Source organism: Cladophialophora yegresii (genome assembly GCF_000585515.1).
Source record: "Cladophialophora yegresii CBS 114405 chromosome Unknown aczIN-supercont1.4, whole genome shotgun sequence".
NCBI lineage: Eukaryota > Fungi > Ascomycota > Eurotiomycetes > Chaetothyriales > Herpotrichiellaceae > Cladophialophora > Cladophialophora yegresii.
This window is the reverse complement of record NW_006913048.1, coordinates 346,553-364,841: the sequence shown is the minus strand read 5'-3', so window position 1 is coordinate 364,841 and position 18,289 is coordinate 346,553. Positions and strand designations below refer to the sequence as shown.

Genomic DNA, 18,289 nt, shown 5'->3' with positions numbered 1-18,289 from the left:
CTACAAAACACCAGCGACAGTCGTTGCAAGGGCAGGAGTTTGGTGGGATTTGGGCCGAGAACTTTCACCTTCTTCACATCTACAGGGCTGATTGCTTGCCATCCTGTACCAACAGTTACAGCTTCTCGTCGCGCCTTCCCGCGGGCGCTGCCGCGTTAATGCCTGCTCAAATTAATTAAGTCTCCAGCCGCTCACAACCTCTCCTCCGCCAAACATGGGCTCGGTAGTCCAGCAGACGCCAGTGCGGCCTGTACCAGGAATATGGCCTCAGACTCCAGCGCCGCGCCCTTCACTGACGACCGCCTCGTCCTTCCAGACACCTCCTCGGCAGTCGCTCGTGCCTTCTCAATCCTCCACCAGCCTCGTCACCACGACTCCCGCAGGAACTGTGGCTCAGCCATCAATACGACCGCCAGAAGCCCTCGAACCCGCCGAACGAGCTGCACGCGCCATCAATGAGTCCTTGTCGCAGGAATCGCGGTTCCCAGAGGTCGACAATTACCTCACCCAAGGCTACTCCGCGGACTATGAAGTCCAATCCTCCACGACATGGGCACCGTTCCAGAAGGCTGGCACATACAGAATCCCAGACGAGATATTTGAGCAATACAACAATGCGCAGCTGTCCACGAGCATGGGTCTGTTCGCTGAATTGAGGATGGCATGGACAACGATTGACAATGCCCTGTACATCTGGGATTACACTGTATCGAAGCCGGATCTCCTGGGTTTCGAAGGGCAGCCGCACAGTATCCTCTCTGTCAAGCTGGCAAAGCCTCGTGCCGGCGTCTTCCTACCACACATCACCAACATCATCGCCATTGCAACAACTGCGGATGTCTTCTTGTTGGGGCTGGGAAAGGATCCGACTGGCGGCGCATCTGCTGGTCTCTCTCTGTTCCAGACGGGCATGTCGGTCTCGGTCAAAGGCCTTGACGTCAGCGTTATCGCGGCCTCTGAAAAGACGGGAAGGATATTCTTTGGTGGACGGACGGACAATGATATCTACGAGCTGACATATCAGCAAGAAGATCGGTGGTTTGCAAGCAAATGTTCCAAGATCTGCCACACAAGTGGTGCCACCAAATCCTTGACCTGGACGTTCAGCAGCTTCAGTGGCGGTCAGAAAGAATCTGTGAAGCAAATTGTGGTCGACGACAGCAGGGACCTGCTGTATACACTCTCTTCCGCCTCCAATATCCGCGTCTTCCACATCAAACCTGAAGGTGGTTTACCGCTACTGGTCACCAAACCTGCTGCTGAAATCTACGACAACATCGGCCACATCATCAACCAGAGTGAGACACTGAACAACCGAGCCACGATCGTGTCGATATCACCCATCCCAGCTTCTGAAGCTTCGAGGTATCATCTTGTGGCTACCACGGTGACCGGCTATCGCATCTATCTAAGTGCCAAGAGCGCCACAAGTTACAGTTACGGCGCGCCCGCTCGATCTGGTGCTCCGATCAGTGTGCAAGCACAGCATGTCAAGGTTCCACCCATGTCGCAGAATACTGGAGTCGGGGTTGGAGGGACGGTAAACGTCCATCAACCCATCAGGACATTGACGTATACTGGTCTTGCCGCGCGATTTCCGCCTGGGTACTTCTTTTGCTTCGTGGCTAGTCGGCAGGATTCGCCTTCTGATAACTTGTTCATCTCTGCTCCGGATGCAGGCAGGCTGCTAAGAAGCTCTGAGCCTGGCCAACCAAGTCGGACCTCTGAGTCTGCCATGTGGCTCGAGCTCCGTAGCCGGGCAGAAGATGTAGGTCTGGTCACACCATACTCTGCCCCGATTTCGAACCCAGTTGGATTTGGCAACGACCTAGCGGTGCAGTTCGACAAGCCGGTTCCAGAAATTGCGATATTGACAAACACAGGCATTCATGTTATCAGAAGAAGGCGCTTAGTCGATGTCTTTGCGTCTTTGACTCGCATAGGTGGTGGCCCAGAGGGGTTCCAGCACGAAATCACCAACTTCATCCGAACGTACGGGAGAACTGAGACCCTGGCGACAGCACTTGCGGTGGCTTGCGGCCAAGGAATGGAAGACACGGGCAATGCTCAAATGCTCCGGATTAATGATCCAGAAGTCCTTGAACTTGCTCGCAAGGCCTTCATTGAGCACGGCGGAAAACCGAGCATAAACCAGAACTCCATCACTGACAGATCCATGCCTCTCATTGACGCCGTACGTCCTTCGCCTCGTCATGCAGCTATCGCTCTGTACCTGTCACGCATATTAAGATCGACGTGGAAGAACGCGATCGCTTCAGAAGTGACTACCCCGGCAGGATACTCTATAGCGCCTGCGGTGCCCCTGGAAAAATTGAGAGATGTCCAGGAAGCACTGTCTGCTCTCCAGCGATTCTTCCAGACAAACAAAAGCTTCATCAAGGGCCTCAGCGGGCCCGATGACCTCAACAGCACAAGCACGAAAGATGACGAGATCGCTTTGAAAGGCGAGCACCGTGCCTTGCATGCCATGGTCAAATTCACATCTGACACGATCGAAGGCATCTCATTCGTTCTTGTCCTGTTTGAAGAGAGAGTGGCCGAGATAGTGCCTTTGCTTCCTGAAGCTTCCAGGCCTGAAATGCTGAAGTTGACTTTCGAGGAACTCTTCACCACAAAGAAGGGCTACGAACTTGCAAAAGAACTAGTAAAGGCTATTGTCAATCGAAATATAGCCAAGGGTTCGAATGTCGAGACCGTGGCTGAAGCTCTCCGCAGAAAATGTGGAAGCTTCTGCAGCTCGGACGATGTTGTGATTTTCAAGGCACAAGAGCAGCTGAGACGAGCTACAGAGGCCGAGATGAATTCAGAGGTACAACGAAACCTCCTCAACGAAAGCCTGAAGCTCTTCGAGCAAGTGGCACATTCTCTACCTTATGACTATCTGGAATCCGCTGCGAAACAATACACCGCTCTGCAGTTCTATGCTGGGGCAATACAACTTGTGCTCCGGGTCGCACATGAGAAAGACAAGGCCAATGAAGCCCTGTCCTGGATGGCTGAAGGTCGACCAGACGCAGACGCGCGGAAAGCCAAGTTCGACCTCAGAAGCCAATGCTATGATCTTGTTCATGCTGTGATCGCGGCCGTCGATCAGAATGCGGAGCAGGGTCCTGGCTTCGTCGACGGCCAGCCCACAATATCCGCCACAAGGAGAAATGAGGCATACGATGTGATCAACCGTTCGAAGGATGAGGCATTCTTGACGAATCTCTACGATTGGTATCTGCAGCAAAAGTGGTACGATCGCCTTCTCGCAACAGAATCTCCGTTCATTGTCACATATCTCCAACGGAGGTCATCGGAAGATATCCTCTATGCGGATCTGCTGTGGAAATACTATGGTCAGGCCAACCAATTCTCCGAGGCGGCAAAAATTCAACTGCAGCTGGCGAGAAGTTCGTTTCCGATTTCTCTGGAGAAGCGGATTGAATACCTCAGCAGAGCGAGGGCGAATGCGTCGACATATACGCCTGGGGGCAACCGCAAGATGAAGCAACAACTGTTGCAAGAAATCTCCGAGCTACTAGAGATTGCAACCATCCAAGACGAAATCCTTCAACGCCTACAGGATGATGCTCGACTCGGAGACGACCGAAGACAAGAAGTCCTGGACCAGGTGAATGGCCAGATCCTGGACATCACTACCTTGTACAACAACTATGCCGATAACGCCGGCTATTATGACCTTTGCCTCCTCATCTACCAAACCGCCGATCATCGTGACCCAGCACAGATCAAGCAAACATGGCAACAGCTCCTTCAGTCGGTGCACGACAAGACCGAACAAGATCAGACCTGCTTACCTTTTGAGGCCATTGCCGAGGAAGTGAGAAGTCTAGGAAGCAAGTTGCGTGTGTCTGAAACGACCTTCCCCGTGCACACACTACTGCCGATCCTAGAGAAATACTCATTCGAACATCAACGCAATGTCGCACCGCCGCACTGGGTTGTCGATATTTTCCTGTCGCTTGAAGTCCCCTGCGAACGGCTCTTCGAGGTTCTGGAGATGAGGTTCTTCTCGGGCGAAGCGCCCTTTGTGGGCTCGAGTCGCAAATACATTGCCAGCGACCTCGCATACGTGGTCGGCAAGTGGTTTCATGAGTCGACGAGAGCAGGCACCGTACTCTTTGGTAGCGAGGCCTCAGCAAGCAGGGTGCAGGAGACAATGGAAGCCATGTTGCAGCAGGGACATGCTGCAGGATTGGATGAGGAGACGACGAGGTTGGCCCGGGAGGTGGTTCAGAGGTTTGCACAGTTCCTCGGGTGAGAAGGGAGAACATGGCTTTGTACGAAGACGCGATTGACCTCCGTGAAGCAACCGGCATATTGGATGTAGCACAAAAAGCGGCCGAACAATCTCAATGAATCGTGAAAAATCGTCAGTTAATTAGTGCCCATATGCTATTGTTCCATTCCTGTAATTAATAGACTGCCGCTGCAAGCGAGGCTCGTGTGACGAGGCAGTCATATGGGACTCAAGCATACTGTATATATCAACATCTCCCTCGCCTCCCGTGGCCATAACAATCCCCGGCCTTGCGCCTCGCGGGAACAATCCTGATAGACCTGTTTAAAACAAGTCTCTTCGAGATGGTCACGTCTCTGGATATGTTCTCCGTAGGAGGCCTGAAACATCCCTAATCAGGCAAAGGCTGCTTGCTCCTTTGCTGCGCCAACTACATCCTAGACCCTACCAGCTCCAGCTTCCAGCATCGTGTCTCTTTCCGACTTTTCTTCGGAGCATGTCCGTCGTGACCCTGCCTGCTGAGCATCTTCTTTGATGCCCCGGGATTTTGAGGACATCCTTTCTCTGCTCGAACGCGCGCCTGCTGTACACCTACTTTCGTCCGCCCTTGACTTCGAACTTCTCCCTTTTTTGGCGGGACGCGCGACAACGCCGACTTGCTACCTGTGCTCAGCTTCCACGCCCAAGCTACAGTAGTCTACAGGCCAAAGGTAGAGAGGGTCGAGTCCCTAGACACCAGCAAGCCGAGTCAACGTGGCTACAGTACCAGGTACGCAGTAGAAGGGCGTGGGAATACGACTACATCACCGCGAGTCAAGCACAACACATCTCAACTCAACTCAGCTCACTCAACTCGGCTTTACACGGCACAAAAGACAACACAGACACCTCGTAATGGCGACTTTTAAAACGCCACGCCGGCCCCTGACCGCGAGGAAGCTGGATATCTTGTACCTCGTGTTCTTTGTCGTGCATGTGCCGATCATGTTTTGTGCGTAAGATGAGATGGTTTCTATTTTCTGTTTTGCGTATGTGTTCCTTCTCAGACGGTTCTCCATCTTCTGCTTGCGCTTGTATCTCTTCCAAGATTGGGATCCAACCTTGGGTCCTATTCTACCGAGATGGTTCTCTACATGCTCGCCTTTATATCCTTTCTGAGATCGGGTTCGGGGGATTGGGTCCTATGATGGCGCGCTGGTATACTACTTGCTGGCTGGTACTTTGTGTCTGTTTGCGTGGAAGCCCTTGGGTACAGGGTGCAGTACTGCAGGGATCATGCCAGAGGTGCGCTTGTCATCGAAAAAGAGTCGACAGAGGAGATCTGGAGAGGACCTCTGGATGATGTCCAGCATGAGCTGAGAAGTTCAGGAGACTGAAAACGGATCTGGCGTTCAGTCGCGCCACATACTGGCTGTTATTGTCTCTTCTCTTCCTTTACCTCTCTCCCTGATCTCTCCCAACTCGGGCCTAGCTTCACATCGATGCGCGCCCACCGCTGACTGTCCTTTAGTGATCGACCTCTCTTCCATCCTCCCTTCCTTCCTGGTCACACCGATCTCTCGCACGTTAGTCTCCTACCACCTCGAACGGTTTCAAGATCAATTCTTCACGTCCCCGCCAGCCTGGTTCACGGTCTACATGTGGCTTGAGCTGGTGTATCATGTACCTGTTAGTTTGTGGTTAGGGTGGGGCTTGTGGAATGGTGAGTCCGATACAGTACCAAGGCTGGATCACAAGCGCCTCCAATACAGTCTCTTGCAAAGCACTGCACCATGCTAATATCTCCTCGCTACGTCTGCGCAGACCATCCCCTCGTCCCGCTCAATCTCCTCGTCTTCGCGCTAGAAGTCGCCATCACGACGCTCACGTGCCTCGCGGACATTTCTTCGTGGACGACGTACACTTCGGCGCAGAAGAATGATTTGTACGGGCTTTATGTGCCGTATCTGATACTCGGTGAGTCTCAAGTAACTGCGTCTATGAAGGATTGGGTGCCTTCGTGCCGGCTGGCGGCTTGAGTGGTGGCTGACTTTGACTCACCCCTACTGTAGCCTGCCTCATGGGCATCGACGCGTTCATGCGAGTCAGACGCCAGGTTCTTCACGGGCTCATCCAATCAAAGGGCAAGGCGGCGTGACTTGCGCGCAAGTGATGCTGTTGTAACCCACTTCGTCGAGAGTCGAGACTGCCACTTCAGGAGCAGAGAGCTTACCGGGCTGTGTTAGCGAAGCACGCAGCGGCGTGAAGAGGGGGTGTAGGAACACAATAGCTGGATGTTGTGCTTCGATGGGCTCCCCCTTCTCTCCCCTTCCAGGTGAACTATCATCTACATGTGGCGGGTCATCTGGTCGTGATGCATCTGGTTCCTGTCTCTGAGGTGGCAATAACAATCAGGCAAGGTCTGGTAGGAGGTGGGCGAAGAGGCCGAAGAGGAAGGTGAAAGCCACCTGTAAGTTTTCCGAAACCATGTATGGATTCAATCAAGAGGGACTCTGCTCTCGGCAATCCGTCTACTGTATCGTAGCGAAGCAAAGCGAGGGTATCGAGTTGCAGAACCGTGCCTCGTGCCTTGACGTTAGCTGCCCTCAGCCAACTACCTGAAACCATGCTCTCTGCCAACTGGGATCGATTTTTCTCATGTGCACCTCTCATCAACGCTCAATTATGCATCCACGAAAGAGGATCTAACCGCGCTGTCCGATGTCCTTTTCTTTATTGTTCCTCAACCCAACTCCGTCATAGCTATCCGAGCAAGTCGCCCGCAAATCAATCTCGATGGCAGTAATGACATTCGTCGAGTTACCCGCGACAGTTGAGTCCGGCTCCCTAGAGCCTCATGAATGTTCAAAAACTTGAGTGGGTTTGTGCGAAGCATGCAAAACATGTTATATAAATCGAACCGTACCCAGAGAACCCATGATAGTGCTGCAATGATAGGTCATACCTGTTCAGAGAGGCTTCCACAAGATTTAGCCCCACCTGGATCTGTGGCACAGAAAGCCGCCTTGGAGGACGGAGGCATCGGTAATACGAACTCTTAACAAGTGAGCTCGTGTCGATGCGACTGCCGGCCAAGCTGCAGGTCGTCAGTGGCGGCGGGCGGCGTGAAGACCACGGCGTCATGACCGACTCGTTCTTTTCCCCGCAACACAATTACATTCGATCGCTGTGAATCCGCCAATCAGCCGCCGGCTAGATGGATCACTCCCAGGTCCAGACAAGAAAGTCCCTGCTCAGACATACCGATTTGCAGAGCTTCGCGCCAGCATTTATACTTCTCTTTGGCCTTCTTGTTGTCCTCGCCTTTGGCATCGTCTTCTTCTCGCCTACCCCACGCGCTGAGGTGCCCCAACGACCTGACCCCGACGTGGAACGACAGCCTCTGCTCGCCGACCGGACCAATTCAACATGAACCACGACGAAGGTGAAAGGCCCGATGTTGGCACAATAACTGGCGATGAAGTGGCAAAGCACAATTCGCGAGATTCGTGTTGGGTCATTGTACACGGCAAAGCATACGATGTGACAGAATTCCTGCCAGGTTTGCATTGACCTTCCACTTTCTCCATCGAAGCTTACTGACGTCGGTCTAGAGCACCCCGGTGGTCCCAAGATCATCCTGAAGTATGCGGGCAAAGATGCTACTGAGGAGTTCGATCCCATTCACCCCCCAGATACTTTGGACAAGTATCTGCCGAAGGAGAAACATCTGGGGGCTGTGAACATGGAGACGGTTCAGCAAGAAGAGAAGGAAGAGAGCCCGGAAGAGCAGGCAAGGCAGGAGCGCATCAAGAATATGCCACCTCTGGAAGCATGCTACAACTTGATGGATTTCGAAAGTGTCGCCAGACATGTCATGAAGAAGCCCGCGTGGGCGTATTACAGCTCTGGTGCCGATGACGAAATCACCATGAGAGAAAACCATTCGGCCTTCCACAAGATCTGGTTCAGGCCAAGGGTACTCGTTGATGTTGAGAACGTAGACATCAGCACAACCATGCTCGGCACGAGGTGTGACATCCCCTTCTATGTCACAGCCACCGCTCTGGGCAAACTGGGAAACCCAGAGGGTGAGGTCGTTCTCACGAGAGGTGCAAGGAAGCACAATGTCATCCAGATGATTCCGACTCTGGCCTCGTGCAGCTTTGACGAGATCTGCGATGCCAAGGAAGGCGACCAATGTCAATGGCTGCAACTATACGTCAACAAAGACCGAGCGATCACGGAAAAGATTGTCAAACATGCCGAGGCTCGAGGCTGCAAAGGCCTTTTCATCACCGTCGATGCTCCCCAGCTCGGACGAAGAGAAAAGGATATGCGTAGCAAGTTTGACGACACCGGCTCCAACGTCCAGAACACGAGTGGGGAGAACGTTGACCGATCGCAAGGTGCGGCCCGAGCTATTTCCAGCTTCATCGACCCCAGCCTCAGCTGGAAAGATATCCCCTGGTTCTTGAGCATCACCAAGATGCCCATTATCCTCAAGGGTGTCCAACGGGTAGAGGACGTCCTCAAAGCCATCGAGGCTGGCGTGCACGGCGTTGTGCTTTCCAATCATGGCGGTCGCCAACTGGATTTTGCCCGCTCTGGCATCGAGGTTCTTTCCGAGGTCATGCCTGTTCTCCGTGAGCGAGGCTTGCAGGACAAGATCGAGATCTTCATCGACGGAGGTGTCCGCCGTGCAACGGACATCATCAAGGCGTTGTGTCTCGGTGCCAAGGGTGTGGGTATCGGTCGACCGTTCCTCTTCGCGATGTCGTCCTACGGTCTGCCTGGCGTGGACCGCGCAATGCAGCTTCTGAAGGATGAGATGGTGATGAACATGCGCCTCATTGGCGCGTCGAAGGTTGAAGATCTGACGCCCGACATGGTTGATACCGCCGGTTTGAGGACCCACACGGCCATCGTCCCCCAGGATACACTTGGCATCCGTGCTTACGATCCACTGATTACTCCGAACGAGATGCTGAAGGCAAGACTGTGATTTGTTTCAATATACAGTGGAGTTCGGAAGCAGGCATAACAGCGGCATTTGACCGGGATTTCGTGTACTGTACAATGCTCCTAGTGGGGACCACCACCAGTAAATACCGGGAGAGGGTAGAGTCCAAGGAGCTGCATTGGGGGAAGATGAATTGTGTCAGATGTATCAGATCTAGGCATTTGCTCTTGCTCTTTGCTCAAATCAATCTTCTTCAGAAAAAAGGGCTTCTTCATCCCAGACAACTTGCTCATGTATTGGAAGTCCGGGTTCGAGGCAGCTAGAAAAACGTTCATGCGTGTACACTGCTGGTACCAAATGCGATGCACACCGAATAGCTTAAGAGCACATACTGAAAGTGAGATGACCACTACCTCGGGACTATAGTATGTATACTTTAGTTTAGACTTCATGACATAGAGTTTACTCCTGCATCTGGAAAACTGTTTGTATACCGGGTCCCAAGCAGGCTCTTCTGCACGAGACGGAAAGAGGTACGGAGTACTTTGATCGAGCTGGCATTGATAGGGCTCGTGGCAGCTCAAGAAATCACTAACTGAAAAAGGCTTGGGTTATATACTACTAAACGGTAAGACGTAGAATGGGACATTATCGAGATGGGTTATTATGTCATAAGTTGTGCCTCAGAAGACCGGCGCGCCTGACACGCTGGTCCTGTCGTGCCTGTGTACATGGGTACTGCCTTGTGCACGCCAAAGGACGAATTCATGTGCCCTGGATCCGGTGATCTTTATCATGCGGCTGTAGTGACATGCACTGCAGCATTAGACCGTGTCAAGGATCTCGAACATGTCTCGAATCTGAACGCTATCCTGTCCAACCCGAGTATGCCGACGGTCCGGGAATATGCTGATCATCCACCAAACCGGCGCCGTGAAGGTCGGTGAGGTTGTAAGGTGAGGAAGTCAACTTCTTCAAGCCCACCGCTGTACGTGTACTGATCGAGGGCGGGAAACTGCAGATATACCGTGACCTACACTCCCAGCCTCGACCGCATCCTCCCTCCTCCGACTCACCTCCATGTCAAGATCAAGAACACAGTCGCCGCACCACTCCGCGCGGCATACCTGCATGGCCCGTACACTCTATACGTTGCATGCTACCCATCGACATTCAACCCATTCCGAAAACACGAGACTGTGCATACCGAGGGAGCGCCAGACTTTGAACCACAACTGAAAGCGGGAGGACATTGGACTGCTAAGCTCACGGTGCCAGAGGAAGTAAGGGAGGATGCCCAAAGATACAGCACCGACAACAGGCTCAAGGGTGGGGGCGAGAGGAAGTCCTTCACGTGGATAATAGAGGTCGCTTCGCAGATTATATTCTCCAAGACAGCCAGCGTCGAGTATGAGCTTCTGGTGGGACGAGATGAGAAGTCTGTGGATTTGGGATTTCACGGTGTCATTGGATCTGGTCAGGGCGCTCCGGGCAAGCTCGAAGATCACCAGAGGGGCCGTTCAAAATCTACACCAGCGCATCACAAGGGCGTCTTCTCCAAGGCAATCAGGCTGGCCGTGGATGATACCGAAAGTCTTTGGAACACCCCTCCATTTCCAGAATGGGAGACAGACGACCAGGGTCAGTCGCAAGTGGCCATAGAGCAGGGCCCGCAGCACGGTGACAAGCGAGACGCGGCCGCGAAACCGGAGAAGAAGCAGAGGACCCAGAAGAAGATCCACTTGGTTCTGCTAACGCATGGTATTCACAGTAACGTCGGTGCGGATATGCTTTTCATGAAAGAGAGCATTGACAGTGCAGCGAGGCAGGCCAAAGAAGACGCTAAAAAACGACGAGAAGAGTTGAGGGCAAGACGCATGGCAAGGGAGAATGACTTCGGCCGAACAGCAGTTGACCAAAGGGCGAAGTCGGTGCCGGATGCAGCTATTCTAGGTGACACTGTTGGAAACGACCCGGGTCCGAGCACGTCGACAGAGGATGAAAAAGAAGAGGAAGCCGAAGAGGAAGATGAGGAAGAGGTTTACGTACGAGGTTTTACCGGCAACACGGTCAAGACCGAGAAGGGGATCCAATACCTGGGCAAGCGTTTCGCGAAATACGTCCTCTCTATCACCTACCCGGATCAGCCATACCTGCCCGTCAAATCCTCCATGAACAAATCTCTGTCGAAATCGCTATCCGCGCCCATGTCGAAGACGCCTGGTCCGCAAGACCAGGGTAGTACCCAGCCAGCACACAAGAACAGTAGCATCATCAAGGACGAAAACCACCGGTCCCACAATCTCCCTTACCGCATCACATCCATCAGCTTCATCGCGCACTCCTTGGGTGGCCTGATCCAAACATACGCAATAGCCTACATTCAGAAGCACTCACCCGAGTTCTTCGACCTCATCAAGCCAATCAATTTCGTCGCTTTGGCTTCTCCTTTCTTGGGGTTGAGCAATGAGAATCCCGTCTACGTAAAGTTCGCTCTAGATTTTGGACTTGTAGGACGGACTGGTCAAGACCTCGGTCTCACGTGGCGAGCGCCAACGCTAGCAAAAAGCGGTTGGGGAGCCGTGGTCGCTAATTTCACAAATGAAGCCAACAAGAAATCACCAGACGAGTCCGACCCTGCTGCGAAGCCTTTGCTCAGGATCCTCCCCACTGGACCGGCGCATGTGGCGCTGAAGAAGTTTCGCAACCGCACCGTGTATTCCAATGTGGTCAACGACGGCATTGTGCCATTGAGAACTTCCTGTCTGCTTTTCTTGGACTGGCGGGGCCTTGGTCGTGTCGAGAAAGCGAGACGAGAGAGCGGCCTCGTTGGCACGATGGTCGGGTGGGGTTGGGCGGAAATGCTGGGCCACAATGCCAGCGAGACGAGAAAGACCTTAACGTGGCAAAATCTGTTTAGCGATAGTGGCGACGACATGGGCAAGGCCGGAAAGTCGTCTTCAGACCCTGAATCAAAGGTGCCCCAAGCGGAGACAAGTGAAGGCTTCGATCACGATCAGCGAGCGTCGGAACCCGAAGACAACCAGTTCTTGGAGAGGAACGAAAGCCCTGTCGCGGGACGCACAGATGTTCGATCTGGTGCAGGTGCCACGTCGGCACCGAATCTATGGACGGAAGTTTTGAATTTCTTCAAGCCACATGCAGGAAGGCAAAAGACACCTCCAGGCAGCCCCTCTCGGAGTCCCAAGAGGACACAGAAGATTTACAAGAGAGGTCAAACAATGTCTTATCAGCAAGGAGAATCTGAATCCGAAGAGCCTCCAAGAGAAAAATCTCAAGATGGGGGAACGAGCAGTGCTGCTGGCAAAGCCCCTGTCCGAGGAGCATCGCTATTCAGCAATGGTTCTACAGACGATGGCAACGCGAACGTTGAAGCACCTCCCAGGACAACGTTTTTTGAGTCAGCAGGAGATCTCCTGAACCCACCACTGCCGCCCAAGGACTTCATACTTGACCCTGCTGCCCGGCCGAGGACAATATTTCACGATCGAGTCTACCATCCTGGAGACATCCCACCACCGCCAGCTAAACCCCCGCGGACATTCGGGATTAGACGTTCCGCGTCCAATCTTGCAGCTCAAGCATCTTCGTCGTCACAGCTCTCACCAGGCCCGGCATCTCCTTCAGTCCCTCGTCCTGCGTCAGCCAATCACTCTGGACCACCTTCGCAGTCGAAACCAGACCACATTCAACCTCAAACCCACGATGTGGGTAATATGAAGATCGAGGAGAAGATCGCTCGAGCTTACCACAAGGATCTGTCATGGCGAAAGGTCCTGGTGCGGCTGGAACCTGACGCGCACAATAACCTGGTCGTGCGGCGCATGTTTGCTAATGCCTACGGCTGGCCTGTCGTCCGGCACCTGTGCGACACTCATTTTGCCTATACAGCAGCCGCGAAAACGAGGGACGAGGATGAGGAGAACGTTGAAAGGGCGATTGCACAGGAGGAGCCGCTCACTCGTGGCGAGCAAAGAGGTGAAAGTGTTCGCGGGCAAAGGGAGCTGCCCGACGAGAAGGAAGAAGGGAATGCCATCAGCAGCAAGAGGACGAAAACCACTGATAATATTGGGGTCGAAGAGGCCAGTCCTGAAGAAGTCGAAGCTCTGCAGACCGACTTCCAGAAGCTGAGCACGACATGGAAAAAGCATGATAGTCCAACGGCGGCTACAGCAGGGCGGACGAAGCGTACCGACTCTGAGGCTCGTGAGGCAAGAGACGATGTCTCGGAGCTTGTTTCCCGAGTTAGTGCTACGGGCGAGAGCTATCACAGCATGAACTCTGGTAGGGCGGCACTGTCAAGACTCGCAAGGCAAGACAGTGCACGGTGGAGCGACCGCTTCTTCGAGGGCGGCGATGACGGCGAGGAGGACGAGGACGAGGACGGGCTGTTGCAGGAGATACGGAAAGCGAGGTACAGAGGTGAACTCAATCGAAAGTTCAACATCGACTTTGATGTCGAGTCGGGCCCCAGTGACTCGGAGACTGGAAGGACGCCAGCAGAGAAGATTTCCAACGGTCCACTCACAGTGAGTCCGGCCAGTACTAAGCTGAGCAGAACCAAGGGCAAAGGCAACGGGAAAGGAAAAGAGTCCGAACACATGATTACTACACCAGATATGCCTCTGTCGGCAGAACCTGCTGAGCTGGAGCCGCTTTCGCACTCCTCCGCAGGGACGAATACGCCCAGACACAACACAGCGAGCGATGTTGAAGAAGGCCCAGAGCTGGAGCCGGGATCTATCACTTCACCGAGCACGGCGGCTGCTTTGGGTCTGTCCCTCAATGAGAAGATTGACGAAACCCGGAAACCACAGACGACGTCTGGGGGTACGGAAAATGCGGGAGGTGTTGCGGAACAGGTGGCTCTGGCTACGACAAGGAGTCGAGACAGCCAGGAGGACAATTCGTGAACAGACAAGAGGGAGCAGCCATTCGACGAAGTGAGGGACAAGTAAGAGGAGCAGGAGACTGAGGCAAGGTCGATTTTGGCCTTGTGCTCAGCTTACTTGGCTTACTCTTCAGTCTCCATGCCCTAGGCTATTGAAGAGGGATTGGCCTCACTTTCGTGGATCTTTCAACAATCTGGGCCACTGATACTCTCAGATGTCGCCAGTATCTCAACTGCATTCTAGGGTCCTGCCTTCTTGTCGGTGAATTTCTTCTTGGCAGGCACGTCCCGGTTCAAGGGGACTTGATTTCATCCTCACCTCAAACTCTTTTCACCCCCACCCAGTCCCTCTACCGCCATTCTTTCTAGTCTCACCACACTGGCTATCCTCCAAGAGCACTCACAACGCCGCCACCTTCAGGATGGTCAGGACAAGCCAAGCTGGTGGCAAAGAGCAACTACCTTCAAGTCTCAAGCAAGCTACGTGAGCCTTATCAGCCCGTGGGTATTGTGCGGTATTGATTGGTCACATAGGGACATGTCGAAACCCCCGGCTATGAACGGTCGAGGTCGTTTCTCTTCTCTAGTTGAGGAGCTAGTTGGAGCTGCAAGCTCAGCGGACCGGACTGAACCACACACGAAACAGGCCTTCGATGAACTTCTCGACGATGTCTGGATAGCCCCAACCTCAGAAAAAGCCAACATCGTCGTATTGGACAAATCTACTATCGCCTCCGGCAGCAAGCGCTTCATGGAGCGAGTGACCGAGATTCGACAAATGGATACCATTAGCCTCCTCAAGGGAGAACTACAGCGTGCCCTGGCGAAAGTACACGAATGCGAGGCAGCTTTTGAAACGACATGCGGGTTGCCCAACGATCGACGTAAGAGACGTGCACAAGAGGCGGTCGACGAGCAATTGGGGCAAGTGGAAGCGGCAAGGAAACGCTTTCGGGCGAACGCGACGAAGGTCGAAGAGAACGACTCCGAGTTAGAAGAACGACAGGAGTCGCAAGAACTCGGCACTATCACGCTCTGATTGCGGGTACACTTGATGCTGACACGCCCAGAAATATCAATGTGTTGGTAGGGCCGATCGTGACTGGGACGACACGTATGACTGTCAGTTGTGCGATATCATGGAGCCAACGAGCGAATCTTGCACTTCTGCATCCGACCAGATGCTAAGTTAGACCACGTGTTCAGCTAGACGACAGAATGCTTAGTACGAAAGAGATCAAGTCACCCACTGGGGTCAACTGCGCAAATTTCTGTCTCATTGGTGCCACGCTTGCCATGCCTGCCAGAGGGCAGTCATACTGCAGGAATCCTACCTCCTCTAGTTGGGGAGAATGGGAGGGCATTGAGGCAAGTGCCCTCCAGAACAGGCAGGGCATGCCAACCAGACTGGGACAGAACATGGCGAGAGAAGTAAAGCAGGGCATATCGACCATGACAGGACACCCACGAGGTGAGAGAAGGAAAACAGGCTAGAGCAGGCCAACCAGGGACATTATCGTGATCGAAGAGCAGAAGGTACATCAGCATAAGCATGGCCTAGACTAGCCGTGGTACCTGGTATACGGGCTCCTTAAAAGCCAAAAACACACTTCGCTCAATTGGAACCTCGACTTGAACTCCCTGACGCAGACGCGATGCTTCCAGGCAAAGTAGGACTGTGGATATGTCTTTCGAGATTCCCGGTAGGGCCGATGCATAAGCCCATTCGGACCCCCTGCGCCTGTTCTGTTCGCGGTTTCATAAGGCGCGCAGGACAGACACCATGGGATCGTCAACCTCTCGATCCCCGGTTTTCTAAGGCATGGGATAGTGTGCGATCGTCAATCTCCCGCGCCCCTTTATTCCCCGTGTTCACAGGGCACGTTCAACCTCCTACGCCTCTCCCTTTCCGTTTTCGTCAGGCGCAAGACAGTATGAGATTGTCGAGGCTCCTGCGCCCCTTGCTTTCCCGTTCCACAAGACACAGGACAGTATGGGAAGGAGAGAGAAGAGGGAGAGAGTGAGGCAGGCAGGCAGGCAACCAAGACTTTCCCAATGATGACCATTCCTATGCCCCATTATTATTTCTGTGCCATCGCCGTCACGGAAACCCGCTCCGCCAGTCCCCACATATTCGCACAACCTTTGGCCCCCACCTCTGTCTGTGTGTGCGCGTTTACCGACGACGCAAACATGGCCTCAACCAAACGAGCCGGATCAACACAGAAGTCAGAGCGCTCCACGTCACAACTTCTCCGTCCGTTCCGCCATACCCACCTCCGCCGCGGGCACGGCCCCCGCAGGCGCAGGCGGGAGCACATCGGCGCGCGTCTCGTCGGTGAACTTCAGGTCCTCGTCGATGTCGGTCGTGTCCTTGACCTTGAGCCAGATGACGGGCGAGGCGATGACGAGCGAGCCGGCCAACATGCCCCAGTTTGTGGCGAACTGGGCCATGAACGACACGCCGTTGGCGTCGAGTTGCGGCGAGATGGCGCCGCCCGCGGATTGAATGCCCTTGTAGAAGCCCGTGAAGCAGGCGAGTTTGCGGCCATTGTTGGTGAGGGCCCCCATCAGCCTACACACGTTAGTATGAGACGTCGTCGAGGGGAGAGGCTGGGACGGCGGAAAGAGACAATATGCAGAAACAGGCACAGATAAGGACAGGCAGGCGGGGACGTATACGGAGAGTGGGCGGACTTACCAATAACTCGTCGTCTGCCACACCGAGTCATAAGCCCCGTAAAACATGTACAAGAACATGGGTCCCACGTAGCCCGGGTCCGTAAAGTCCTTGGGCACAAAGTTGTCGTCGCCCAGCGTGCTCTCGCGGGTGTATCCCTTCTGGAAGTCGTAGCCGCCGCCCCAGATGACGAACGTCAGCACGAACAGGGCGACCATGACGACTTTCGCGCGCGTGGTGCGGCGTAGGTAGGTCGTGTCCAGCAGGAAGCCGAAGATCCAGGCGCCGATGATCTGCGCGAGGTAGTACAGCACGTTGTTGAGGGCGCGGGTGCGGATGTTGAAACTCGGCAGGTTGACGTCCTGGAAGTGGTACGTGTAGAACCAGTTGGACGCGAAAAACATGGGGAACATGAGCACAATGTACCAGTCGGTCAGCAGCACCTGGAACATGCCCGTGATCTCGGACTTCCACGTCGGGTTCTTCATCATGATGACGCGGCTCCCGTCGGACCGCCGCACGAAGAACGGGTTGCACAGGAAGCCCGCCAGGACGAAGCCACACGCCATGAGCACGATAAAGGCAATGTACGTGCCGTCCTGCACTTTGTCGCTGGTCGAGTGCAGGTTCTGGCCCAGCGGGATCAGCGCGCCAATCACCGCCCCGAGGTTGAAGATGCCCCAGAAGGCCGCGATGTATTTGCCTTTGGAACCTTCAGGCGGGTACGCCATCATGACGGCCCCCTGGGCGGTCCAGAGGAGACCGGCGCACACGCCGAGCAGACTGCCGGCGAAGATCAAGAACCCGGCGTTCTGGTTGTGGTTGTACGACAGGATCGAGGCAATGTAGAGCGCGTACCCAAACCCGCCGAGGCCCAGCGTCAGGCGCAGGCCGATCCGGTTGGCGATGCTGCCCGCGAAGAAGCCCACGACGGAGAAGGTAGAGTACACGGCCGTGTTGGCGTTGTTGATGTCGTGCGCGCCGACCTGGCCCGCAGCTCCCAACCCGTTCACGGCGTTGAACATGCCCGGGCACAGGAAGCAGACGAGCGCCACGAAAACGATCTGGAACGGCGGCGACGCGTAGTTGGGGAGAGTGATGGGTCCGAGCTTCAGTTTGCGGTACATCCACGCCGGGCCTTCTTGGTGGTGGATGTCTTCGCCATGGATTTCCGGTGGCGGTGAGTCGGTACCAGTCGTCGTCTTCTCGGTGGCCGCCATCTTCTCGTTGGAGATGTCGGACATTGCAGATGGTCGTGTGGAAGAAGGAAAGAGGAGTGAGAGAGAGAGAAGTGAGAAAGATCAGCGCTGCGAGTGAGGCTCTAGATCTACTGTGGTAGGGTGGGTATGTGAATTAGTGGCGGGCGGAGATGACTGGGTCCGGCAACCTTGCGGCGTCTCGGGGCTGCTTCCTAGTGGAGCTTAGAGCTTGAGCTCGCAGACCTGGAGCTGGGGTGTCGCGTGTACTGGGGAGGGAGGACTCTGGGGA

At 54.3% G+C, this 18,289-nt stretch overlaps 6 protein-coding genes across 6 annotated transcripts; 5 read left to right on the top strand and 1 right to left on the bottom strand.

The window, feature by feature from the left end:
• Positions 1 to 214: 214 nt before the first annotated feature.
• On the top strand, positions 215 to 4,288 carry A1O7_05437 (uncharacterized protein; the record flags this gene model as incomplete). Its single annotated transcript, XM_007759447.1, has 1 exon — positions 215 to 4,288. One exon carries the CDS (start codon positions 215 to 217, stop codon positions 4,286 to 4,288), a length of 4,074 nt encoding a protein of 1,357 aa, XP_007757637.1.
• Positions 4,289 to 6,039: 1,751 nt separating this feature from the next.
• Positions 6,040 to 6,404, top strand: A1O7_05436 (uncharacterized protein; the record flags this gene model as incomplete). Its single annotated transcript, XM_007759446.1, has 2 exons — positions 6,040 to 6,223; positions 6,319 to 6,404. The coding sequence occupies 2 exons, from the start codon at positions 6,040 to 6,042 to the stop codon at positions 6,402 to 6,404; spliced, it is 270 nt and encodes an 89-aa protein (XP_007757636.1).
• A 1,271-nt stretch (positions 6,405 to 7,675) lies between these two features.
• On the top strand, positions 7,676 to 9,251 carry A1O7_05435 (L-lactate dehydrogenase (cytochrome); the record flags this gene model as incomplete). The annotated part of the gene is made up of 2 exons (XM_007759445.1): positions 7,676 to 7,808; positions 7,861 to 9,251. The coding sequence occupies 2 exons, from the start codon at positions 7,676 to 7,678 to the stop codon at positions 9,249 to 9,251; spliced, it is 1,524 nt and encodes a 507-aa protein (XP_007757635.1).
• An 864-nt stretch (positions 9,252 to 10,115) lies between these two features.
• Positions 10,116 to 14,143, top strand: A1O7_05434 (uncharacterized protein; the record flags this gene model as incomplete). Its single annotated transcript, XM_007759444.1, has 2 exons — positions 10,116 to 10,165; positions 10,231 to 14,143. 2 exons carry the CDS (start codon positions 10,116 to 10,118, stop codon positions 14,141 to 14,143), a joined length of 3,963 nt encoding a protein of 1,320 aa, XP_007757634.1.
• A 516-nt stretch (positions 14,144 to 14,659) lies between these two features.
• A1O7_05433 (uncharacterized protein) lies at positions 14,660 to 15,160 on the top strand (the record flags this gene model as incomplete). Its single annotated transcript, XM_007759443.1, has 1 exon — positions 14,660 to 15,160. The coding sequence occupies one exon, from the start codon at positions 14,660 to 14,662 to the stop codon at positions 15,158 to 15,160; it is 501 nt and encodes a 166-aa protein (XP_007757633.1).
• Positions 15,161 to 16,365: 1,205 nt separating this feature from the next.
• A1O7_05432 (uncharacterized protein) lies at positions 16,366 to 18,045 on the bottom strand (the record flags this gene model as incomplete). The annotated part of the gene is made up of 2 exons (XM_007759442.1): positions 16,366 to 16,696; positions 16,823 to 18,045. 2 exons carry the CDS (start codon positions 18,043 to 18,045, stop codon positions 16,366 to 16,368), a joined length of 1,554 nt encoding a protein of 517 aa, XP_007757632.1.
• Between the last annotated feature and the right edge of the window lie 244 nt (positions 18,046 to 18,289).